The sequence below is a fragment of the Manis javanica genome, chromosome 6, assembly GCF_040802235.1.
Source record: "Manis javanica isolate MJ-LG chromosome 6, MJ_LKY, whole genome shotgun sequence".
NCBI lineage: Eukaryota > Metazoa > Chordata > Mammalia > Pholidota > Manidae > Manis > Manis javanica.
The window spans coordinates 91030163-91057300 of record NC_133161.1 but is presented as its reverse complement, the minus strand read 5'-3'; the positions used below and the strand labels follow the sequence as shown (position 1 = coordinate 91057300).

The 27138-nt window shown below is 36.5% G+C and overlaps 3 protein-coding genes across 12 annotated transcripts in view; 1 reads left to right on the top strand and 2 right to left on the bottom strand.

The window, feature by feature from the left end:
* Nucleotides 1-8128, bottom strand: part of BCAP29 (B cell receptor associated protein 29) — a 74172-nt gene extending 66044 nt beyond the window's left edge. Inside the window, exons 1-3 of one of the 6 annotated variants that reach the window (XM_073239041.1) lie at nucleotides 7939-8128; nucleotides 7384-7491; nucleotides 4194-4294 (exon numbers count right to left, since the gene is read on the bottom strand). In XM_073239041.1, coding sequence (XP_073095142.1) covers nucleotides 4194-4294; nucleotides 7384-7475 — 193 coding nt within the window. In that variant the 5' untranslated portion in view covers nucleotides 7476-7491; nucleotides 7939-8128. The other 5 variants (XM_073239036.1, XM_073239039.1, XM_073239040.1 and 2 more) reach the window with 5 other exon arrangements.
* Nucleotides 8129-9084: 956 nt separating this feature from the next.
* Nucleotides 9085-24699, bottom strand: DUS4L (dihydrouridine synthase 4 like). 5 transcript variants are annotated; one of them, XM_017659567.3, is made up of 8 exons: nucleotides 24535-24699; nucleotides 20724-20878; nucleotides 20145-20281; nucleotides 16030-16151; nucleotides 13329-13446; nucleotides 12170-12292; nucleotides 11177-11403; nucleotides 9085-10454 (listed from the first exon to the last, which is right to left on the bottom strand). In XM_017659567.3, the coding sequence occupies exons 3-8, from the start codon at nucleotides 20258-20260 to the stop codon at nucleotides 10207-10209; spliced, it is 954 nt and encodes a 317-aa protein (XP_017515056.3). In that variant the 5' UTR covers nucleotides 20261-20281; nucleotides 20724-20878; nucleotides 24535-24699; the 3' UTR covers nucleotides 9085-10206. The 5 variants fall into 5 exon arrangements, with proteins under 5 accessions (XP_017515056.3, XP_073095133.1, XP_073095135.1 ...); XM_073239032.1 differs by having other exon boundaries at nucleotides 24497-24698; XM_073239034.1 differs by lacking the exon at nucleotides 24535-24699 and adding an exon at nucleotides 23857-23874.
* Nucleotides 24700-24745: 46 nt separating this feature from the next.
* Nucleotides 24746-27138, top strand: part of COG5 (component of oligomeric golgi complex 5) — a 386458-nt gene continuing 384065 nt past the window's right edge. Inside the window, exon 1 of the mRNA XM_037010866.2 lies at nucleotides 24746-24885. Within this exon, the coding sequence (XP_036866761.2) occupies nucleotides 24792-24885 (94 nt within the window). The 5' untranslated portion in view covers nucleotides 24746-24791. The remainder of the gene's footprint in view (nucleotides 24886-27138) is intronic.

Sequence of the window (27138 nt, the reverse complement as noted above, 5' to 3'; positions counted from 1 at the left end):
TGCTTTACAGTGAGCCTCTTGAATCTTCCCTTAACACCTGACGTTCAAGACTCAACCAAGGATTTGAGAGGAATTTATATGCATATTTTGGAGTTCACTTTTTGGGGCTTTCTACTTTCTTGGCTATCGCCCCTTAATTTCCAGTATCTCTGACCTCTGACACCTAAAGGTAGTAAGACTGTGGCCTTCTGAGTTCTATCTGTCCATGTCACATGGTCTGAGAAGTGCCCTTAGAGGAACAGCTATGTGATCACACTCAGTGTGATTCTTTTCTTTCAAGGTTGACATCCTTCTAGTTTCTGTCTATTTTTGGTTGTTTTCCCAGGCCTTCAAATACTCTTCATATTTTGTCCAGAGTTCATAACTGTTACCACAGACAAGTCGGTCTAATGCAAGCTATATTGCCATTACCAAAACCAGAATACCTGTATCTTTTTAAAAATTATTACTTGTTAAAATTTATTGACATGAAATTTATATTTAAAAAAATTAACCATTGTAAAGCAAACAGTGGCATTTAGTATATTCATAATGTTGTGCAACGACCATCTCTATCTAGTCCCAAGAGATTTCCACTACTTCAAATTAAAAAAACAAATCATTCTAATAAAAAAATTCCTAATATTTTGACTTTGTTTTGTATCTTAGTTTCTAATATTAACGTATGTACTCATTTGCTTTATGATGCAATATACATAAAATAGTTTAAAAATTACTAATAATGAAACTAAGTGAAGTTTCAGATTTCCTGCAATCCCTTTTGTTCTTAGAATATATCCCAGCAAGGAGGTAGTTTGAGCACCAAATTCAAGTTACCTTAAACAATTCTTTTCTCTGTGTCATATATTACCAATTTTACATAATACTTGATTTACTTGTTCTGGTTTATTTTCAACTCCAGGGTTTGTTTTTTTCTAGCTTCACAAAATATGTTTCAAGTTTTCTTTCTTTAAATTCTGGAATAAGTCTAGCAGCGTTGGTCATATCTATTTTTTGAGAATGGTAGAATTTCTTTGAAAACTATCTGGTTTTATGCTTTTCTAAAGTGCAGGTAACCTTTTGATAACTTTCCATAATTCTATGGAAATGGTTTGCTTAAGTTCTACATCTTTATTAGGGTTCACTTGATAAGCTGTATTTCTCTATAAAATTATCCATTTCATCTACATTTCCAAATTTGTCTGCATAGAGGGTATACAGTCTCTTAAGTTATCTTTTTGAAATTTCCCTGATGTTAATGGCAATTTCCCCTTTGTCATTTCTCAGGTTGCCTCAATGACATAGCGAGCATGGCAACTACTACAAAGCAACTAAAAAACAAACAAAATGATATTTACGAGTAATCTGGAGCAGGCCAAAATAACCACACAGTACGATGAAGGATCACTATGCTTGTTATTCAGCTTCCTTGGCAATTAAATGGGACTAATATTCCTGGGCCCATTATGCAGAAATGCTAAAGATTAGCAAGTTATATCCAAGAAGTAAAGGTGACTATGAAAAATGGAATGGGGCAACAAAACGGCAGGGTATGACACGTGGTCAATTTCCTATAAACAATGTGGAGATAGATCCTCTTTTTATGGTTCACTTGTAGAAATTTTTAAATTCCTGAGATACATTTCTGTGGATTTTAAACATTTTCTTAGGTTTCTGCTTCCTTTCTGCCTAGTCCCACTCCTAAGACACAGATGCACATATACACTTCAGTTAGTATTGGCTCTAGGAGGAAACCTTGTAATGATTACATTATTAGAGAGACAACCAAGAAGAAAAATGAAATAAATCCTGAAGTAAAATACAAATCGAATTTAAGTAATCTACTGGTTTTGCATTATTTACATTGTCATTCTAGTGCATGAGAACCCTGGACTACGTACATTACATAAATTACTGCACTTAAACCTTCAGACATGTCAGTTAAGTAGGTGCTATTACCTTATTCTGAGATGGAAACACTGAGGCTTAAAAGGGTAAGTTCCCATCTGCCTGCCTTTATCAACCATGGTTAAAACGCCTACATTAACCATTCATGATATTCCTATTCTCTGGGAATTAACTGCCCATTCTGCCCAAAGATGTAGGCTCCAGCCAGTAGTCAATGGTTTTGTTTTGCGACTCTTGACTCCCAGCCATAGCTTACTAGGCAAGGGATGGATACCTGGTGTGAGGTGGTCTAATTTTTTCTCTTAGAATTGGAATTGAGATTGGGACTCAGAAATGGTTATCTTTGCTTCTGGCTGGGATGATAACTTGGCAGATGCCCATTTTCTGCTGTGGGAATAGAGTATCAGAGTCTGTAGAGATAAGCAATAATGAAGTAGCCCCTGGAAGAAATGCAGGGACTTGAAAAGGGCAGTTCCTAGGACTAGTTCCTTCCCTGGACTGCTCTAAAACAACCCATATTTTATTATAAATTCCCTGTTCTTGTTCAAGTTAGCTCAAGTTGGTTTCTGGTATACATAAGCAAATGAACCTTGACTATAATTCCCCTTATATGGATATGTAGTAGTTTTCAGTGGGAATTTTAGAGTTAGGGGGTCATAATACTCTTATAGAGCTAGTAGGATCTGCAGAGATTACTTCTACCTCTATTTTACAAATGGATAGACCAAACTCACAGAGATGAAATGCCATTGTAAAGGTCATTTAGTTGTAGCTGGTGGCAGAGTTGGGACCTGTTGTCCTTATTGTTCTTTACTTACTGTTATTTCTTATATGGCTGGAGATTCAATCAGTAACATTAACAATAATGTACCATGAGACAAATGATGACATTTTAAAATGAGGCATGAACCCATTCACAACCTGATACAATTACTTATATACCCCCTCACCCTAGTTGTTACCAGTTTTATAAAAAAGATTCCATTTCAGAGGTAGGTGGTATGGAAAATGGGATACATTTTCTCACAAAACAGTGGCATACAAGGTGATTATGGTCCCAGGTTGGCTTCTGTAAAATTACTCAACCCACAACACAACAACCCTGAGGGAATACAATGCATTATGTATCAAAATCTGAAGTGCCAAGGAACAGCTGGGTGATCTCAGACAAGTTACTTAGTCTCTCTGAGGTCAAACTCCTTTTCTAAAACACATGATAATTATTAAGACTCCCGGAATTTCTGACTTGATGAGAATGTTAAAGGTCTACTTCTAATTTCTAAGATACTTGCTGTAATGAAAATTTCAAACATGCTAAAAAACTAGTACAATAAATACCTGTATTTCCACCACCTAGATTCAAGAATTATTTAACATTTTTGCCATATTAGCTTCATCTTTCTCTTTTAGACATTTGAAAGTAAGTTTAAAGTATGACATTTTATCATGCAGCTCCTAAGAATAAGGACATATTCCTATGTAACAGGAAACCTATTCTGTAAAGAGGTAGGGAGCTTATGTTTTAGATTATACTGTGGGTTGCAATTACTCAACTCTGCAGTTGTCCAGGGAAACATGCATAGACAATACATTAAAAATGGGCATGGTTCCAATAAAACTTTGTGTACAAAAATAGGCATTTTGTCCACAGGCTATAGGCTGATGACTTCTGCTATACAGCATCACTTATCACGATTAAAGTTAACAAGAATTCTTAGTTATCACAACTGAAGTTGGCAAGAATTCTCTAATATCTAACAACTAGTCCATATTCAAATGTTTGTAATAGTCCCCAAACGTTTGTGTTGTAGTTCCTTTCTTAAGCAGAATTCAGTCAAGATTCAGACCCTGTATCTAAGACTACTTCTGAGGACTAATGATTCTATTCCTCTGTTTGCCTCCCTAACATCTAAGCCTATGCGTGCCTAGGACATCAAGGTTACAAAGGATTATATAACTGGTAACTCTGAAAAGTGGGCCATGCACTGCTGCATGTAAATCTTAAAACAACTTAAAAGAAATTAAGAACATCTACACTCTGAAATTTATGCTTCTACAGTAATATCTATCAATTGTTTATAAGATACTGTTTTTCAGATAGCCATTTGAAAGCAAGTTTGAAATACGACATTTAGCACAGTAATATCAGTAATTCTATCAACAGTAATATCATAAACTGTTTATCAATATTCTATTGAAAGCCAATTGTACGTCAACCAGAACATCAACTTAATTAAAAACCAATGAATTAATTAAAAAAAAAAAACTAGAGTTAAGCTTATTCAAAGGAGAAATCTACTACTTACCTAGAAACAGAACAATCAATAGGACTATAATGGTAAGAAAAGCCTTGTTCCAGAAGGTTGCAATTTTACCCCAGACGGTAAATGAAAAAATCTTCTGCCATCTGTAACGTAATACAATTATATTAGGTTAAACAAATAAAAAGAGTGTCTTGAAATAATTTCTCAATATTGAACGGAGATTTTGGTAGTTATATTGTGAGTAACGATTACAGAAATGATTTTTATGTCATATCAAAGAGTTATCAATTCTCTGATATGACATGTCTCATGAACTAAGAACAACTCTTTCAAATTTAGTAATAACCTGACATTTGATTGTTTTCTTTCTGGTGGCTTGAATATTCTAAAATGGAAATAAATCTTAAAGTAAAGATACATGATCAAAACTTTAAAGAAGTATTCTTATAGTAAAATGTTACATTGCTCATAGAAACTATCACTTTATATCTTTTCCTTAACCAGGGTAATAACTTAGAAATAACGGAGACCTGCTGGTCTAACAATTAGCCCTATTTCAGGAGTGGGGAGGGGACGGGTTCAAGTCTCTGCACTAGTTATTTTTATGTCGTACACTTTCAACAGCTACTATAAGTAAGAATTTCTCTACTTTTACCACAAGATAATTAAAATATAATATGCATATATATGGTAAAGTGCAAAAATCTTAAATATATAGGTTGATGAATTTCTAAATATGCATATAGCCATGTAATTACCACCCAGATCAATATTTGAACATAGAGTAAATGAAAGGGGGAAATGGTCAAGATGGTTGAACAGTATAAGCAAAGACAGAGAGGTAAGAAAGTATGGATTATAAACGGCAAAGAGTGACAAAGTAATCCCCTGCATACCTGGAAAGATAATAGACTTTTACATGGGTATTTTAAATGAATAACACATTAACTGAGTCCAAAGATGACATAAAGGTAATAAGCACTTAAACTTCAAATACAACTTTTAAAGAAAGTTTTAAGATTATGACAAATTAGTAATTTACAGGTATTGAAAACAACTCCAGTAAATTGAAGTTGGTGGGGAGAGGAAGACTGATATAGATGAAGCAACTACATGTCTCTATGCTTCCAGTTCTAAGGATGCTATTTAAATTTTACATTACAATTTTGTACTTTTAGAAAGAGTACATAAGTGGCAATATTTTGATCTAGGTCCAAGTGTAAATTCACATTTCAAGGGCCAGTATAAATGGGAACAAAGAAGAGGCCCTCTATAGGGCCTAATTAGCAGTTTATAATAAGATTCAATTCAAGGAGGAATTAGTAATAGCTATTATATATTGAGTTCCTACTATACTATGGTTTTAAGCACTTTTACATATTTCAGCTCATTCCATCAACCCAACCACACTATGTGAGGTGGGTATCAGTATTACCATTTTACAGATAGGGAAATTGGCCAGAGATGGTAGGTAACTTGCTCAGGGTCACACCCTAATGCCCACAGTTGAGATATAAACACAGTATTTCTAAACATGTGCCTTTAGCGGGTGGGAAGAAATCAAGGGCGCCAAATTAAATGAAGGCTGAAGACTTTTCTTTGAAGATTACACACACATAAAAGATGAAAAGATGGGTATAAGCACATATTGTAAGTGATTTTTGTGCATATATACCTTTCTAATGTATATGAGAGTTTATTTATATAATGTATGTACATATCCAAACTTTTATCAAATAGCCACTTGATCAGGACAGGAAAAAATTATATTTAGCAGGGAGAAAGGGATCCATAATTTATAGATAATTCTGATTGAGAAAAGATCAACTGACAAATGTTTTTTTTTGTAAATTCTTAAGCCTTATTTACATATCAAGATAGTTTATAAATAACATGTTGTTTTCTCTTGAATATAGAACTTTATTATTGCAAGTACTACCAAAAAAGCTAAAGAAGGTGTTGTTGAGGACTTATAAACAAAACCAACAGCATGACAGGTAGTGTTATTGTCTGAAATGAGGCCATGGATCAGCTAGATGACCTAAGGCCACGTTCCCTATTGAAACACTCATTTGTGTAAAATTATTTTGAATACTCCTTCTTATAGTATGATCCATTTTTTCCTTTAGTAAGGAAGAAAAAACTGATGGTATCTGATAGATGGGGAAAGGAGTAGAAACCAGGTAGGTAAGAGGCAAGTTAAGAGTTGTGAAAGACTATGTAGCCCCTGAGCCAAGGAAAAAATTTCCCACATTTCTTACTAAACTTCAGTGGGTCATCTGAAGGATCTCATTTATGAGACAAAAGGATGAATGATGTCTTGCTGCATTTTTATTGCAAGGTTATTTCACCATAGTACCAAGTTTCTGGATGTAAAATTGAACTCCTAATGAGTGGATTATTATAGGAGTAAAGTGAGCCAATGCTTTTAATTTTAATTTTATTAACTTAATCAATTTAACAGAATTTAGTATTAATTCTGTGTGAGGAAAACAGTAAAATTGCTATTAAACATTAATGAAACTACTTCTTGATCGCACAAGGCCATAACTAAGAATCATTTATTGTCTAAGTAACTAAATTGTAATTCCACTGCCCCAATGAAATATTTGTCTTCTCCATGCCATGGTGTAAACACCATTTATGTACATATATCTATTTACCTTTATTTAGTTCACTCTTCCAATTGAGGGCAATAAAACAAATGTAAACGTGAACACAGGATAGGTGTTAGAAATATAACCAGTGCTTTATTACATCTGTAATTAACAATCAAAAGGACTAAGCCCTAAAGGGAGGAAAATTTAATTCATTTGTACATATAATAAAAAGTTTTAAATAAAGTTATAATATTATTAGTATATATTACCCAACTTGTTAGTGAGTTTATTTTGAAAGAGCACCTTTTATATAATCAGGATTCAAAACTTTTTTTATTGTAGTTGGCAGACAATCTTATATTGGTTTCGAATATACAACACAGTGGTTCAAGAGTTACCCACATTATTAAATCCTGACCCCACTAGTGCAGTTACTGTCTGTCTACATAGGAAGATGTTATAGAATCATTGGCTATATTCTCCAGGCTGTACTATCATCCCCTTAATCAATTTATGATTGAGTTCAGCACTCAAAACTTTTTGATCTCAAGAAAACTTTTCCCATATCAGACTAAACAGTTTAAAGGAGCTAATCACATTTTCACTATTGTAACGGTTTGGAGGTTTCCTACCTCTGAGGAGGAATAAAAGGCAGGCAGAAGAGTAAAATGAGTCCTATTTCAGCATAAAGAAAGGCTGCAACTGCCGCCCACTGGAGTGTCATTTTTTTCTCTTCACACCTAAATAGAGAAACACTTACTTTACTTTGCTGCCTTTCAAAGAAAACTGGGTTAAAGGCCCGCGGGGCACAGTTTTGCCCAGGGGTGAGTGGAGTGCGGCCTTCCCCTCACCCAAGGCGTAGGCGTTAACCCCGGGCGGGAAGGGAAGCAAAGGGTCAAGGGTGCGCCTGGAGGCCCGCGTCCCCGCGTCCCCGGCGAGGCGAGCGGAACCTGCTGGGGGCCTGCGCGGCACCCGGTCCTGCTCTTGGGCCGCGGCGGCCTGACACCGCCCTCGGGCAACGCCCGCGCCCCCGGCTTTCCCACTCCGCGAACGCGCCGCGGCCCCCTGACCGACGCGCAGGGGCAGGGCCACTCCAGCGGGCCAGCCGCAGAGACAGCGGGCGGCCCGAGGCCCCGCGTTCGCGCCGCCTGGAGGACCTCGGCCCCTCGGCTCCCACCCGGCCTTACCCCGCCTGCGGCCGGCCCGGCTCCCTCCGCTACTCCGCAGCCGCCGACGCGCGGGACGTCAGACGCCGGGGCGGGGAGGGGGAGGGCCTCGTTGCACCCCAGCCGGCCGCCTCCCTCCGCCCGGGCTCCCAGTCCCGAAGGAGGTACGGCGGCGGGAACTCGACGATTAGTGCCAATTGTTTGCTAATTGCGGTGTAATTAGAGAGTGACTCGGACTTTCCCACCCGAAGCTTGGGGATCATAAGTGCAACTTCTTCAGTAGCGCCGCCTTAAAATTTCCAATAAGGTGTGGTTTGGGAGGGTGCGGTAGGCGACGCTTCCCGAACGAGCTCGCCGGGGTCCCGGGAGAAGGAGGGTTAGAGCGGTGCAAATTCAAACTGTTTGAAACTCACGCACTCCTTTCCTGTTCCGTCTGTCTAGTAGAGGTGGTTTCATTGTCGAGAACTGAGCTGTAGTTAAGAAAAGGGGTAGTGTGGTTTTGCAGGATTTTGTTTCGAGAATAGGGAAGACATGTGGCCTAAAAACTTTTTAACTTCTGCCCTAAGTGACTGGGAAGAGGCAGTAAACTTTAGGGAGATGTTTGCAGGCTGATAGGAGGGGAAAATAAGTAGGTATGGCATATTCTTTCAATTCATTATTCTCTAGGTTTTCAAATTGCATGAATACTCAAATTAACTTTTTCCAATATTGCCAATATATCAGGAATGCAAATGAGAGTATTCTCCTGGGGACAATTATTTGGAAATATTAAATGAAAATAAGTTATAAGATACGTTTTTCTTAGAAATATAGAACATAAAATATTTTCTTGTGCTTTTTCTTATCACAAATATTTTTGATCATATATATAAAAGAAAGAAGACTGAACAGAAATTAACCATAAACAAAGTAAAAAAAAAAATCAAATGCGTGTGGAACTCCTTGCCCTTCCATACTGGTTCCTTTGAAAGGCTGTGTGCCTTACTCCACGTTGCTGTGCTTACATTAGTGCATTTCACTTGTTAATTTTCCAACGTAAAGTGATTCCTTTGACAGTAATACCCTCCTATTTGCTTATATACTACTCACATCAAATGAAAAAAACCACTTATTTTAAAAAGTTAAAAATTTAAATCACAGATGTGCCTAAGAAAGATGGCAACACAGTGATTGTTAAAATTGATCCATTTAATATTCCCAAACTCTGGTATTAAGCAGTTTCAGATAGTTGTCTCAACAGTTTTCATGTTGGTAATACAGACCAATATCTTAATTATGGAATTACTTTATTTTAACCTGAGATACTTAATTCTTGCAGTGGTACATTCACCAATAACAAAATTCTATTAGTAACATTCCCAAACTATTAAAATTATTATCACCTGCTGGGAGGCATAAAAATAACATCACTAAAAACAGGGTATGAAAGTTCAGTTTGTAAGTCAAAAATAAAACCTGGTTACTATTCTCCAGGAAATAATATTTCAAATGTATAATCATCTCTAGATTAGCTACCAAATTTTTCATGCTTAAGATGTAGGAGACTGAAATTAACTTTTATCATTTTAGATACAGCTCTATTTGCCAAGCTATCACTCTTCTAAAGACCTAGAGCTTGAAATGTAATAAATTTAATGTAATTTAAAGAGTTTCATGGAATCTTGTTTTAAATTATAGAAAACATCACATCTAATTAAATTGTTACATAAAATAAAAAAACACCTTGTGGTATTTAATTCATACCAAAGTACCAGTTTGATTTCACAATTTGAATTTTTAATATAAGCCCTGAATGCAATTCTATACAGAATTTTTTGTTCCTTTTCATTTTATATAGGTATTGGCATTTGGTCTTTTCTCTGCACTTATTAAAAACATATTTCCTGTTAATTTACAGATATTACATGTCATACTGTTAGTATTAAAGAGTTTTATTTATTTAAAAATGTTAAACATTATTCCTTTTGGAGAAAAATCCTCACTTAAAAAAAAATCCATTAATAGGATTCAGCACAATGTTTGTCAATGTTTGGACCTAGGATGACCAGGATGTTTGGGTCACCGGGGTCTTCCTTAAAAGTGTAAATTTTGGTTCCACTCTAGAGAACTACTCAATCAGAATCTCTGAGGATGGCGTCTAGGACTGATTTTTAAAATGCTCTCAGGATATTGTTTTTAATACTAACATTTGAAAGCCACTAATTTAAAGTAAAAACCAACATATGACCTTGGGTGGTTTCACTGTAGACCGAAAATGCAGTATACATTAAACTTATTTAGGAAGTCCAGTCAAATCCCATAATGGTCTGTAAGGTAATCTAAGACTGCTGATGTGCTTGACAGAGCGTTAAATACTCTTTTTTCCTGTCTTGAGGTGATCTTTTCCATCATGTACATTAAATGTTGATGGAAACAAATGTAAGGCGTTCCAAGTTCAACAGCAATGTCAACCCAGTCCCAGATGCATTTTAATGGGGTTTCCTCATATCCAGCAAACATGGCCGGGTTTGCTAGTAGTCCTCTTGCAACCATCACTCCTACAAATTAAAGCACAGGACATTTGTCCACATATTAAGAATTTATGGTTATGAGGTCAAACACAATGAAACAAACAATATTAAAAAATAAAGTAGTATTCCAAGATTTTATAATGCCCTTATATTAGTCTTTTATCCAATTATAAAAATTTATTTTGATACTTCTTATAAACCAAGAAAATTTAATTACTTATAGGAATTCTTTTTTATTTCTTAAAAACTTCTACATTAAGCAACTAGGGTTTTTTTTTTTTAGAGTAAATCCAGATTGTTAAAAGTTGGGTTTACTGAAAGTTAAGTTTATCTGTATTCTCCCATTCAGCAATTGGTATCACAGGGGTTGGTATGCCAATAATTGAAGGGGATAATGAGACTGCATAGCTGTCTAGGATTCCTTTGGTTCCTGTGAACACTATTTTGTTCACTAACTCTCATTTCTATTCTAGGTGTTCTATTTCACTAACAAGTTATCTGAAAGATTTATAATTGTTCACTCACTGGTTATGATGGTGGCAAAAAAGTAACAATTAATTTACCCCCATTAAAATAATCTGTTGTTTCTAAGTAGAAGAGTTAACATCATTTTATTAAACTGCTTAGTTTAAATCAGTACAACAGATTAATATGATTCTGTTTAAAAAAAAAAATGAAAATCACATCAACATTCTCATACCTTTTTTTTTGCTAATTAAACGACAAAAACTCAAGTACTGATTTCTTACCATCTGTCCCAGTAATATGCCACACATTTTCTGCTTCTTGTAAGCTTCTGATGTCTCCATTAGCAATTACAGGTATAGACATACTTTCCTTAATTATTTTCATGGCGTCATAGTGAACTGGTTGATGTCTTTCTTCAACAGTTCTTCCATGGACTGTAATCCAGGAAACTCCTGTTGCTTCAGCCTTTCGACAAAGATCTACAGTCCTTGTAAGGTCATCATGGATCCTATAATTTCAAAGATATATCTGTCTTTTCACAGCACACAAATCTTAATGATTAAATAAATAAATAAATATTTCATCTAAGACCTTATAGTTAGCTTTGCTATAACCTATTATCACTACATGTTACTATCAGGTTTTGTTCAGGGATCAGTTCCCATTTAAGACTTCAAATTTAGCCATTTCATTATTCACTGGCAACTCAATAGAATAGCCAGTAAGTTTTATCTTACTCTGTGCTCCTCCTTTTTGGCTTTGGCAACTGAAAAAGCTATCAGTTCTGTCACAGATGAATTGAAAGATGCTATCCTAATATTTTCTGTGCATGCCCCAGTCTGCAAGTGGGAGAATATAATACCTTATCTTGAAATAAGGTAACAGGTTACCAAAAAACTGATTCCTGGTTTCTTTTCTTTTTCATTGTGAAATTTTGGTGCAAATATCATTCATATTTTCTAGTCTTGGTACAAGGAATGTTTCTCTAGTATTAATTAAATAGTACATGGAAAAAGTTGAGGGTTTCTTTTGGAGGAAAGTTTTTAATAATAGAGAGATGTTTTAATTTCTGTTAAAAAATGCAAAGAGGAAATCGTTCTAGATTACAAATAAAAAATATGGTATATACTGATTTACTAAATATTATGTTTCAACATTTCCATACACCAGCTACCAATTTATTAAGGATAGGCACCCCCACACCTCTGGACAAAAGGAATATCCTTTACTAAGTAATGGACAATCTTGTCAATAGATTAAAATATGGCCTTTACCTTATTTTAATAGATACTGAAAATCTGGGATTTTCCACTTGGTTTCTTACTTGTTTCACCATATCTTGAACAAGCTCTGGCTTGTTTATTAAGCAAGCTCCATAACCTTCTGCCATTGCCCACCTTTATAAAGCAAACACAACAACAGATAAATTGTAAATAGCTGGAAGAGAAGATACAATTCTAAAAGCACTGTAAGTGCATCTATTTCTCTATTGAGCAATCTGGAATGCAATCAGATTTTTACAATTCATAGATTCAACATTTCTAAGTGGATCAATATGAGATTAGGAAAGTATGTTCCCAGATTAAAAAGTACTTAGCGGAGATAGTTTTGTGAAAAAATTAAATTAAAATTCATTCGACCAAAAGATTTAAGTATGTGTAATTAATGGCAATTACTTAAGATTTTTTTAAATTCCACATTTGATGTTTATTGTACATAATAAGAGCTTTTATTAGTCCTAATACTAAGATATTTTTGGTTTACAGCATTCCAGTACCACTAAACAGCTTATTTAACTCTTCTAATGAGTACACAAATATGTCTAATCTGATTCGGATTATGCTGTACTTAAAACCTTGATTTTATCCTTTGGACACATTTTGAATTACTGACAGATAATCCAGTGTGGCACCAGGAAGGTAGGGATATTATTGTCAAATTAAGTAATCCTATCAGTACCCAGTTACTTAGAGTCAACCAAGTTACTGTGGTATAGAAATAAAACATAATTATAAGAAGGTGTTCTTATAAAGGAAATTAGGAGAAAACAAATTATTATCACCCAAATCAGAGAATCATAGATTCTAGAGTAAGTATGTCTGACCTGGCAGTTAAAACACCTTTTAGGTATTGCTATAAACATTAGAGTCTCATAATTACTTATGGATGAGGTTCAAGGCAGATCCCCACACATCAAAAAAAATCCTGTTGGTGAGGTAAGACAAAACTCACCTCAAAAGTCTATACATTGTTTTAGCCACCAGAACATACCTTTGCACGTATGTTCCTAAATAATCTTTCCTTATTTAGTGCAAGTACTTTAACTGTATTTTCCTTACTTTCTAATTCTTGGAAAACTAGAAAGATATTTTACCATGTTCACATAGTTTTTTCTAATCTTTTTGAAAAGTCTTCCAGCTTCTTGAGTTTTACCTCTGAGGGCAACCACAGTTAATGTCTATTCCATTCGCATAAGGACAGACTATACGAGCAGCATCAGATAAAAGTCTTGCATCATTAGCAGCAAATTGAACAATCAAGGGGCAATCACCTGATAAAATGAACAGCTCAACATTAAAATCCACAGAAACACACATACACACACACACACACACACACACACACACACACACACACACACACACACACACACACACACACACACACACAAGATACCAAACTCTTAATATTTGTATAGGATGTAACAGCAATAACTATTTTTAGCCTAAGAGGCACCTGTTCAAATAAGATAGCACTGAAATAATTCTAAATATTTTAAATTAAACACAAATGACATTTAGTGAAAATTAAAACAATATAAATTTTGATAAAATTTAAAGTATAGTACTCTTGACAACAGACCCCTTTCTTTTTAAAAAATTTTTTTAAAAGGAATTATTGATATATACTCTTATGAAGGTCTCACATGAAAAAACAATGTGGTTTTTTCACCCATATTATCGAGTCCCCCCCACAGGCCATTGCAGTCACTGCCCATCAGTGTATTAAGATGCCACAGAGTCACTATTTGTCTTCTCTGTGCTACACCATCTTCCCATGATCTCCCCCACACCATGTCAATCATAATACTCCTCAATCTCCTTCTCTCTCCCTCCCCACCCGCCCTCCCATACCTCTCCCCTTTGGTAACCGCTAGTCCCTTCTTGGAGTACAGACCCCTTTCTTAAAGGTGAGAATTAGCTTATTGTTTTCTAGAATAAGTTATGTATACCTGTTATTAAATTTAAACAAATGTGAAAATTTTATATACATTGCTATGCTACTTCTTTCTTCCCCTGGTGTACCTGGGAGCTCTGCTCAGACCAAAATTTTCTTTTTAGTGGTATATTCCACTGTATGATGGACCACACTTGTACTTCTAGACTGTTTTTCATTTTGGCTGTGGCTTACATGAATGCTTTTGTGAGTATATTCACAGGGTAAATGCCCAGGAATGTAACTGCTGGTTAAATATCCAACGTTTTGATACAAAATTTTCTGTCAAAAGAGCCTGCCAGTGTAAATACACACCAGTATGGATGGAAGTTCTTGTTTCCTCACAAGTTATCCTATAATCTATCTACATCAAATCATGTATAATTCTATTTATGGGCTTTCTCTCCATATTCTTTGAACATTTTGGTATGTACAATTTTTTAGTTGTTCCTTTTCTCATTATTTAAATTTCTAAAATAAAGTTACTAGCTCTGCTATCATAAATATCAAAAACATATTTTTTTCAGGTTTTGGTTTGTCTTTGAGGGTATTTCTTCTCTTTTCTTACAGACAAAAGTTACAAATTTGAATATAGTCAAATGTATCAGAGCTTTCCTAGGTTTTAAAGGACATATTTTTCTCACCTTTGGGTTAGTTTTATAAATCCTGGGTAGATGTATTGTAATTTTTCTAAGTTTTTTTGAGGATTACCTGTATGAGATTCACTGGGTGTTTGCCAAAATGCAGATTTCTGGGTATCACCCTAGTTCCACTGACTCATAATTTCTATGGCAATCCACTGATTTATAGAGTTATCATGGGATAGGAGAATTTGCTTGTTCCTGCAGATGTAGGATGCTTCCCCCTTTGTAACTCAAAGAGTCATAGAATTTCAACTTAACAACCACTTGTTGGTCTGAAATATTTTCAATACTGTGCTAGGAGCTGAGTATACAAATCAGTAAGAAATAGCTTCAGCCTCATGGAGCCCACACATAGTCTAGCGGGAGAGGCATTTAAAAAGCCTATGCTTAAGAGATAAGACACGAACAGAGGGTGATCAGGAAAGTTCCTTAGCCACAAACTTTTGAGAGCTGGATTAAGCATGAACTGCTGTCTGCCAGAGAGAGAGGGAGCTGGGGGACAGGCATGGCTGAGAAGGAAAATCTAGGTAGAAAAGTATGAGAGACTAGGCCATGTTCAGGGATTCAAAATGACTTAGTATTTTTGAAGAATAAAGTCAGTGGGCTGTGGAGAGAAACTAATAGAAGATAAATTGCAGATGTGTTCAGAGGCTAGATCATGAAGAATGATATTCTTATCCACAAGCACTGGAATTCTACTTTCTAGGCTAGTGGTTTTCCTCAGTAGTTTGCAAGCTCTGAATCACCTGGAGGGCTTTTTAAAACACAGATTGCTGGACCACTTCCCCAGAGTTTCTGATTCAGTAGGCCTCGGATGGAGCCTGGGGACCCATTTTTAACCTAACCAGTTTCCAGATGATGCCAATGCTACTCATCTGGGGAATCACACTTTGAGAACCATTTCTTTAGGCAATGAGAGGTCTAAGAAGAATTTTAAAGAGGAAGGCGATGTGATCAAATTTACATTTTAGAAAGGTCCCTTTGGGCTGTTTGGAGGGTAGTTTGGAATAATGGGACAAGATTGAATGCAATAAAATAGGAATATAAAAGTCCAGGTAAGAGGATGGGGGCCTTAAGGAAGGCTGAGCTTACACTTTGACATGTCATTCATAGTTTGAGGCACTAAATAAAACCATTAAAAAAGTTATTAAAAACATATAAAGAAATACATGATTTTAAAAATAAAACCTCTGAATTGTGTTGTTTCTGGTAGACAAGATAGTTGAATTTATTTTTAAGTTTTACAAAGTCACCAAATTCTGGGTTTCACATACCTTGGTTTGTGGTAAATTCACTGTCTCTGGCTTTTATAGATCTGACAAAATCAGCAGCAACTATCATTGGTGTGTAGCACAGATCACAACTGTATTTTCTTACTAGTGTTCTAAAAGCCAACCTGTGAGCATATAAAACCTTAATTAGGTACTTTGGAAACATCATAATCATATTTAGTTCTAAGTTTAATTTAGTCAATTTTTTAATAATTTAATTATTAAATATATATTAGCAGAAAGTCCTGTTTATGGGAAGATAGAGTAGGTATACTTTTTCCTATTCCTTCTGGCTAGTATAACTAAAAACCCTGGCATCATATATAAAATAAATATAAGAACTCTGAAAGGTGCAGAGAAGAGAGCAGACTAGACACTGACCTCCTTTAAGACCTGGGTATTGACAATGGTAAGTTCCTGGGTTTTTTTTTTTTTTTTTTTTTTTGCCTCAGATATCCCAGACTTGATGCTGAAGAAATAGCAACCTAGAAATACCAATGGGTGCAGACAAAAACAGCCCCAACAAGTCTACTCTCTATAACCAAAGGACCAGGAAAGAGGCAGCAGAACAAGACACAAAACTTTTAATTAACACTGGCTCTACTCCAGCCAAACACCAGAGGAAAAACTGTGGCCCTTCTTCAAAGACAAAGTTTGAGTGGGGAGCCAGAACTTCTATCTTCCTAAGTTTGTACTGAGGTTCCCCCACCTCTCTCCACAGGGTGTCAGAGAAGGCTAAGAAAGGAATGGGACTGTAATCCCTGCTGGCCAGTAATAAGGTCCCTCTCAGTGGTATCAGTGGAGACCACATGGGGAGCCTGGACTTCCACACCTACTCTGCATTAGCAAGGCTCCCTGTCCATGTCCACTGTGAGGAGTGTCACAGGATATTTAGTGAGGAGCCAGGACTTTCATCACTGCCCAGCAGTTACAAGGCCACCCCCTGCTTGGGGAGCTGAGACTCAAACCCTGCTCAGCAGTGATGTGGAGCCTCCTGCCACTAAAGCATCAAAGGAGACTAAGTGGGGAACCTGGACTTCTACCTCCACCTGAGAATAATGAGGTAGTGCCTGCTCATCCTTTCCCTGCTGTAGTGATATCAGAAAACACAGTTAAAGCAGAAGGCTCAATTTTCAGAATCAATCAACATAATTCACTGTAAAGAAGAAAAATCATATGGTTATGTCAATCAGTGTAGAAAAAGTATTTGACAAAACAATACTCATTCATTGAGAAAAACAGAATAGAGGGGAACTTTACTAACATAATAAAGAACATCCGTAAAGAAAAATCCTACAGCTAACATTATTCTTAAAGGTGAAAGACAGAACATTGCCTCCCAGATCAAGAACAAAGCAAGGATGTCTGCTTTCATCATTCTTACTCAACACAGTGCTAGAACTTCTATTCAGCGTCATAAGGCATGAAAAAGAAAGAAAAGGCAGATGATGGAAAGGAAGAAATAAAACTGTCCCTGTTTGCAGATGACATGATTATCTACATAGATGAACCCAAAGAATTTACCAAAAAAAGTCCTATATTCTGTAATTTCAGCAAGTTCACAGGACACAAGATGAACATAAAAAAAATCAAATTTACTTCTATAGAACCAGCAATGGACATTGAAATTAAAAGAATAATACTATTTACAATCACTAAAAAGAGAAGAGAAATAATTGGGTGTGTTACAAAAGATGTACAGTACTGGTATGCTGAAAACTATACAACAATGATGACAGAATATCAAAGAGGATCTAAATAAATGTAGAGACATACTGTGTTCATAACTTGGGAGATTCAGCACAGTAAGGTATGTGGGTCTCCCCAAATTGATATACATATTTGATATAATTCTGAGGGAAATTCCATCAAGATACTTTCTAGCTACAGACAAGGTCTAAAATTTATTTGGAAAGGCAAATGAACTGGGATAGCTGAAACAATTTTGAAAAAGAAAGAGTGACAAGTTACCCAAGCTATAGTAATCAAGACTGTGGTATTAATGGAGGGACAGATACATAGATCAGCAGAACGGAATAGAAAATCCAGACAGAGAGCCATACAATCTTGCCTAACTGATTTTTGAGAAAGATGCACAAGTAATTCAATCGTGGAAACACACCCATTTCAAGAAATGGTGCTGGAATAATCAGACATCCAAAAGCAAAAAAAAAAGGAACCTCAGCCTAAGCCTTACACTTATACAAAAAAATTAATTTGCTCATGTACTTAACCATAAGACATAGAACCAACAATAAGACTTTTAGAAAAGAAATAGGAAAAAATCTTTAGGATTAAGAGTTACACAGATTTCTTACACTTGACACAAGCACAATTTACAAAAGGAAAAACTGATAAATTAGATTTCATCACTAAATAAGAAACTCTTGCTCCACAAAAGACCTTGTCAAGAGGATGAAAAGACAAGCTACATATGGAAGGAAATATTTGCAAATCACATACCTGACAAAAGACCAGTGTCTAGAGTATACAGAGAACTCTCAAAAGCTACAGTGAACAAAAATTCAACAACCAAAATACAAACAACCTGATTCAAAAATGGGCAAAGGACTTGAATAGACACTTATCCAGAGAAGATACACAAATGGCCAATAAGCACATGAAAAGATGTTCAATATCACTAGGTAAACACAAAACTACTAGGGAAAACATAAAGACTAGGGAAATCAAAACTACAATGAGATACCTTTCACACACATTAGGCTGGCTATAATAAGAATAATGGAACAAACAAAATAACAAGTGTTGGTGAAAATGTTGAGAAACCAGAACTCTTGTGTCCTGCTAGTGGTAATATAAAAATGGTGTAGCTACTGTGGAAAACAACAGGGTGGTTCCTCCAGGAACTAAAAATAGAATTGCCATATGATCCAGTAATTCTACTTCCGGGCATATATCCAAAACATTGAAAGCAGGATCTCAAAGAGATATTTATACATCCACGTTCATATTCATAGCTGCATTGTTTACAATAGCTAAAAGGTGGAAACCATGCAAGCATGAATCACTGGGTGAATGGATAAGCAAAATGTGGTATACAGACACAACAGATTATCATTCAGCCTTAAAAGGGAAGGAAATTCTGATACAGCCTACAACATAGATGAACCGTAAGTGAAATAAGCCAGTCTCAAAAGGACAAAATTGTATATGGTTCCATTTACACGAGGTACCTAGACTAGTCAAATTAAAAGAGTGAGAAAGTAGAATGGTAGCTGCCATTATCTGGGTGGTAGGAGGGCATAGGATGCTATTGTTTTATGTGTATAGGGTTTCAGTTCTGTAAGATGAAAAGATTTTTAGCAATTAGATGTATAACAAGGTGAATGTACTTAAATGTAAATGTACTACTGAACCATACACTAAAAAATGTTTAAAATGGTAAATTTTAAGTTGTGTGTATTTTACCAATTGAAAAAAATTAAAAGCCAATTCAACAGTTAAAAAGAAGAAAACAATCCAATTAGAATGTTGACAAAAAACATAAAGACACATTTCCTCAACAATATACAGATGGCAAATAAACTCATGAAAAGATGTTCAACATCATTTGCTATAAAGGAAATGGAAATTAAAACTATAAGGAAATACCACTGCACACCTATCACAAAAAAAATGTCTTAAATTACAAACGGATATTATAAAAAGTTGGTGAGGATGAGAAGCAACTAAATCCCTTATACATTATGGGTGGGGGTGTGAAACAGTTACAGCCACTCTGGAAAAGTTTGATAGTTTCTTAAAAAACCATACAACTACTGTATGACCCTGTTACCTCAGTCCTGGCAATCTGTTTCAGACAAATGAAGACTCATGTTCACACAAAAACCATGCATAAATGCTTATATTTAATATCCATTGTATCTTTATAGATGGGAGTTATAAGTGCTATCATTTTTATAGAAAGGAAGTGGAGCTTGGAGAGATGTATTGTTTACTCAGGGCCACACACATACCAAGCAAGTGGTAACACCAGGACTCAAGCCTGGACCGTGATGCCAAAGCTAGGTGTGTGAAGATACTATGTCTTAATTTTAAGAAGTGGAGTATAAAAAGGAAATCACATCTTAGCTCATTAGCTATTTAACAATACTTACTTTGAATATCGAACCATTGGTGCACAGACTTTCACCAGCTGCCCAGAATGAAACATTTCTATTGGATCTTTTTTTCTTTCTTGGCATATTGTGGTTTGAATGCAGTCACTCTTCATGAATACAGACTTGTTTCAAATCTGAAAAAGACAATCAGTTTGCATAGAGAAAAGTTACTTTCATTAGATGAATTCCCATCATTCTAAGAATTTCAATGTTAAAAACATGTTCTCCATCAGGCTTGTGGGCTCAGGATCTTTTTTTCACAATATCAACTAGGATGCAACAGAACTCTGCCTTCATTTATAAGTCACATAGTTTTTAGCACATTAAAATCATGACATTTATATTCTTTACGAATTATGGTTGTGTCAAACACCAATAGTTTCAAATTCTACATTTAATGGCATGTAGTAACACTTTCTGCTCAAATTAACAAATGCTCAAGATGTGGGAAAGTAAAAGATTTTTTCCTGGTATATCATGTTATGATTTTTCATGTTACTTTTTAATTTTTCAATGTTACTTTGGCATTGATAAACCAGGAAATTTGATTTGAATCATTTCATACATAATACTTACTATATATGTCTGGTACTTTGAAACGCACTGTTTTATCCAGGAAAGTTAAATGGCATTATCTGAACAACAGTGTTGTTAGCTTTAAGTAGTTAGCATTCCAAAAAGTATATTGGTATGTGTAATGTTTGTTCTTGTTCTCAAGTCTTATTCTGTATCTGAATCAGAAGACAAACAAACCTTATATTATTTTAGAAAATGTAGATGTGGCATTATCTAGTGAAAATTTCACTTATAATCACATAATTGCATCATAAATAATTTTTATATCAAAGGTACAAGTGATTAAATTAGGTATTTTACAAGTGCTTTATAGTTGCTATACTTAAAATTCTATCATTTTATACTGCTGGCTTCTTTCCATATTCCAGTTTTTGGCCTTAGTAATTTAGAAGTAGATATGGGCCAATTTTACAAAGATCTAATTGCTCAACATGCAATTTTTTCATTTGGTTAATCTAAAAAGTGCTGATATAACCTAAATATAAATCAATAATTTCAATTTCCTTAGGAAGAAGGTACAGTTGGAATAAGATAAACTAGTTTTATTGATTGCTGTTCAGTCTGAGTTCATAAAAATTTAGACAGTTACTAGCTTATCTTTTTAAAAAAATAAGAATCCATGATTAGAACAATGTAAACCATATACATGAAGTATAACCAACAGAAAGCAAATGATAAATCCTTTTCATGAGTCAAATCTGTTTCTTCTCTTCTGCATTTCATATCCTGGTTGTGCCATCACCATACACACTGATGCATTAAAGTCTGAAACCTGGAGTTTGTTCTCCACTGCTTCATCTCCAAGTGTGTCAGCCAAGCTCAACCTTTAATTAAATCTTTAGTACATCTTCATTGCCCCAGTCTCTGTACTCATAACCCCCATCTTGATGTGTCAAGACAGTCTTCTCTGAATCCCAGATAGAGCTCATTTCCCCACTATACTCATAACACTCCTGTTTTGTGCATTTGCAATTAAGTATAGAGTATAATAATAACACGTGTGTCTTTTCTTCAGTGTTTGAGTGCACATTTATTCATTCAACAAACATTAAGTTCCTGCCACATCTTAGAAATAATGATTAAAATACATTTCCTGTGTCCTTAAAAATGTATTAGAGTTAAGACATACACAAAACAATAGCTTGAACACACATAATTCAACCATTGTGGAAGTACTTGTCTAGAGAAGGGGGGAAAGTCATAAACAACAGAGGAGGGAATGCTTGAGATGACATTACATGGCAGACAGGGGAAGGTCCAGTTACTGAGAACAACATATGTAAAGCCATGAAGATTTGAAAATACTTTTTCAATAAAACAGTAGTAGTTCAGTGTTGCTTGAGTTGTAACTAGAGTAGAGGTACTATCTAACTATAGTTATAACTAAATAGTAATAGGCCTTACATACCAGGTTAAAATTTTTTAGACTTTATACTGCAGGTCCTTAGTTCTTAACCATTTTTCCTCCTTTCCATGGGTGATTTTTACATATGCACTCAACATGCTAACATACATGTGGCATACTTCCATAAGCATACCAGGTATTTTTGTAGAGGCTGTGTATCTCTTTGCATGCGAGTTGTTAACTGAAAAATTTTAGCAGGGAAATGACATGATCAGATTTCTGATTCTGAAAGACTTCACTGGAGTGGGTAGGGCTGTTGGCAAAATATGAGTATGGAGGCCGTTGCGTAGACCAGGTTATGCATGAGTGTGTGACCTGGGACTCCAGGGTTAGAAGAGAAAAGAGAACACATTCAGGAGGTTTTTAGAAATAAAAATTAACTGGCAAGATAGGAGGTGGCACTCAATTCATGACAGTGTACAATCTGTATTAAGAATTGTAGGACAACCTATACACTTCTGGCTTAGAGGCTAGGTGGATGGCAACTCCAGTCAATGAGATAGAGAACCAGAAGGAGGAATATGTTTTTGCCAGGGAAATAATGAGTTCACATTTGGGTGTAATAAACTTGAGGTGTTCATGGGATTTCAAGACTGCAATGCCTCATAGTTGATTATATAGATGTGGTGCTCAGGAAAAAACTAGAGGAAGAGATTGAGAGTATTTAACGTTTAGGTATTAAACTGAAATGAAAAACTTAGACAAAGTACTTAAGGATGCCATATCTTGAAAGAAATCCTTAGAAGCACCAACACTGAAGTAAGAGACGAGGAAAAAAAATACAAATAAGACAGGGAGATTAACTCTGAAGCTGGGAAATAAACTTCAAAATTCAAAAACCAAGAGAGGGGAGAGTATTACTAAGGAGGGAGGGGATAAGTTTCTTAAACACCACAGAAAAGTTAAGTAAGGTAAAGACTTAAAAAGTCTAAGTCATTAGTGACTTTAGCAAGAAAAATGTCATTCTTATTCATTCTTGTATTCCAATATATGGCACTAAGGCTTCCCTCAATACTTATTTGCTGAATGAATATATCACTAGTTCGCAACCTTGGTTTACATTAGAATGATCTGCATAACTTTTAAGAATAAGGATGCTCAAACTATACCCCAGACCAATTAAATGTGAATCTCTGGGCTTAGGATGCAGGCATCAGTGTTTTCTAAAGCTCTCCAGGTGATTTCATTGTGCACCCAAGCTTGGGAATAAATCAATACATACACTCCAAAGCACCTGGTACAACTGTTTAACTATATTCCTACCTTACCTTATTAGCTCCTTTGGGATAAGATTAGGATTGAGTCTTATGTTTGCAAAATCATGCTGGTATAGGGCTCAAAAGTCTTCACTGAATGAAATATTAAATCTTTCCTAAATATTGCAATGTAAACACCAAGGAAGGAGAACCCATCATTCAAATATAGTGCCTATTCGTCAACATTCAAGAATTATTAAATATTTTGTGTATTATGGATAATGAATCCTAATTGAGTCTGTGCACAATGCCCTTGGCAATTTGTGTGACTTCCAGTCAGAACCATGGATTCTATTCACAACACGCTTGAGATCAAATAAATTAGACTAAGGAAAAGCCTCGGTGACAGTCAAGAGAAAGCATAATGCAGTAAGTATATCAGGAGACTTGCTCACCTGATTTGTTGCATTAAATGCGTTTAGATTTATTATTTAGAAAAACCTTTGACACAGGGTATGTTCTAATATACTACCTTCTCAAAATACTGTTAGCAGAATCAAGAGAACTACGTAGCTCTATAATTGGGAAAAATTGGTAACCTGTGAACATAAAGGAAAAGTTAGTTTTTATGAAGCAATGTTTAATCTTGCATACGTGGGGGTGGGCTGTTAATTTATCAGTGTTTATTTGGGCCGAAAGCTAGGTGAATAATACAGATGTATCAGCGGAGAAGATAAGAACTAACTCGATTTTATAGCTTAAATACTGTTAGATGAGGTACGGAAACTCCATCTATTTGTAATAGGAAGAAGTCTGGGATCACTCATTGCACATGGCTAAAACTCAGAGGAAGAGAGAAAAAGCGTAACGTCACGGTCTCCGGCGAGGGAGGGAAGAGACGGCCTCCACTTGTGTTTTCCTGGTTCAGTCTTCCTTCTTCACCGACTCTCGGCTCTCTAATTCTCCTCACCATTCATCCAGGGCAATTTTCCTTCCCAAACTTTTACTGCCTGCCTGTACCCCAGGACTGCGAGTCAAAGACGTGTAACAGATGAAGCCGGGTATTAACTTCCGCCAGCTGTGCCTGTGGAGTGCACACGAAGCTCCCAGAAACCTCCGCTCTCCCATCCTGCCTCCACCGAGAGACCCAAGTTCTTAGGTTCAATACTTGCTTTAGAGATAAGCACTGCAGCCACGTTGCGGCGCCCACCTTCTCTTCAGCTCGGGTACTACACCAAGGGCTTGGCGGAGCACTGCGGAAAGCGCCGGTCTGCGGCCTCGGCTTCCTGGGTGCGCTGCTCGGGGCCCCACGCTGCTCCCAGGAAGCCTTGGTCCAGCAGCAGCCTCTCGGGTCCGTTCCCCAGGCCGGCCGGGCCCTGGGAGGGCGGAATGAGCGGCCCCAACATTTTGCGTCACCGCCTGGGCGGAGCGGGTCCGACGTGACGTCATCATCCGGCCCCTGCCAACATGGAAGGTGGAGACAGCGGCGTCGCTGTTGCTGGCCCTGGAGCTCTGGTCTCTGGGGCGGCTGCAGCGACAGTCCGGGAGCTTCTGCAGGACGGTAAGGAGTCGGGGTCTGGCAGGCTGGTGGGGCTGGGGTTGCCCTGCTCCGCACCTGGGCCCGAGTGATGGACTGAACCCGACGCTCTGCAGAAAGTTTTCCGGTCTCGACGTGACCACTCCCCTCCGCCCGGCCCCCTGGCGTTTGGGTGCTGGTCTGCCTGTTTGCCCAAGAACTTGCTGTCACCTTCCCTTCCGGGTGTCCTGGGGACACCTGATTTCTGGTCGCTTCATTTCAACTCCACACTTCACACTTCTGGGGCTTCTCAGAAACCTGGGATCCCGCACCCTGTGACCCACGTTGGCAGCCGCTCGCTGCTGCCGCACTCGACGAAGGGGTTCAATCCCGTGGAAAGTACTAAGACCCAGAACAGATGACAGACTCTTAATGAAAGAGGTGCTCATTTTTAAGAAGAGTTGGAAACATACTCTCTGTTAAATTCTTGTACTACACAGGTGGCCCCGCTTCCACACTTTTTTTTTTAAACAAGGCGTTTATTCACAACCATCTATGGGGAGGATTCAGAGCATTTGTTCAGGCTAGGATTAATCTTACGTGTTGAATATAGCGGTAGGGTTTATTGGTAGTTTTGAACAGTAATTGCTAAAAATAAAAAGATAAGTTAAACATAGCAATTTGAGAAGCACATTAAATTGTATTACCCCAGTTAACACCCAAATCTCTTAACCTTAAGAAAAAAGTTCGTATTTTTAAGACGTTAATCATGTTTTTAATTTTCTTTCCTAATCGCCATCATGTTCTACTTTGTATTAAAATAATTTGTTTACTTAATCTTTTCTTACTGCGTTGTAAAACCACTTCTTATATGAGGTAGTGTTAATAGAACCGTGCTTACAGCGGCTGCAAAAATAAGCTTTTTTTAAATTGAGCATCACAGTAAGAAGCATATGCACACATTTGTAGACCAAAGTAGGTTATAAACGATTGAAATGCAATTCAAATTTTTCTCTGACTGTTGTACATTTTATTATTGCCCAAATTTCTTGCCTTCTGATAATTTACATACTTTTTATTGAAACTTACTAATGTTGTTTTCTGAACTAGACTGTGTTAGATTCCTAGGTTAGGATCTCTGATGCATCTTTGCATTCTGATTTAAATTCAGTTTATGCGAATTTTGAGTTCCTGATATGTGGGCAGTTCCCACCCTTAAGTAGCTTACCATTTTAGCAGAAGAAATAGTCTTAAAAAGCTATAATGGTATGCAGTGTCATATAGTGTTGTAAACGTAGTAGTAGAATTGTTTACAAAGTAAAACAATACAGAGGTGGATAACTGGAGTAGTTAGGGGAGTGTCAGAAAGGGCTTTCTAGATGGAATTGGTTTTGAAGTCTAAATAGAACATTCCCAGGTGAAGAAGTGGAAGAAATAACACATGGCGGACATGGTGTATGTTTTAGTAGGATGCATTCCAGGAATTGTAATCGGTTTTTGGAGTGTACATAGTCGTCAGGTAAGCATTGTATGTAAACTTCCTCCATTTCTTGCATCAAACCTATAAACTAACCTGAGTGTGCAACTCTCCTTTCTTCCTTTTCTCCCTTATATTTTCAATTTCACCAGAAGTGTAGTCTCTGCTCTTTCATAAGAACAGCCCCTCCTCTGGTGCCCTGTACTTTCTTCTTGTTTTCTCAAGGACCTAGCTACCTCATTATGCCATTGAAATTGCTTTACCAAGGTCTTCAATGACTTCCATGTGTGGTAAATCAAATGGATACTTTTTTGTTCCTTATTTTGCTTGAATTGATAGATGGGTTTGACAGGCAGGGATACTCACCACTGTACTAATGAAGAGGAACCCTAAAAGGGTTTGATTCCTTTCTGGAAATACTTTCCTCATGTGGCTTTTGAGTTCCATCCTTTTTTAAAAATTTAATTCCTAATTCTCTAAGTGCTTTTTTCTAGTTTCTTTTGGATGTTTGTCTTCAGTTTGCCCCTGATTCAGTGGTTCACTGCACCCATACCCTGAAATATTCCTGAGGAGTTGAACATTTCCATCAGGAACAGTAATTAACTATGTCCGGGATCTGCCAGTGATAGAGGATAGGATTGGTGAGCAGATGGTTAATTTGGAAAAATTTTTTTTTAATTTGGAAAATTTTTAGGGGTTTCTGAGTTGCCTTCTATAGAAATGAGAAGATTATTAAAGAGAAACATTATAGGACTTTTCTCTTTAAGGAGACAGTCAGTCCTCAAGTGCCAAATGCAGTGACTGGTACTCAGCCTTCATTG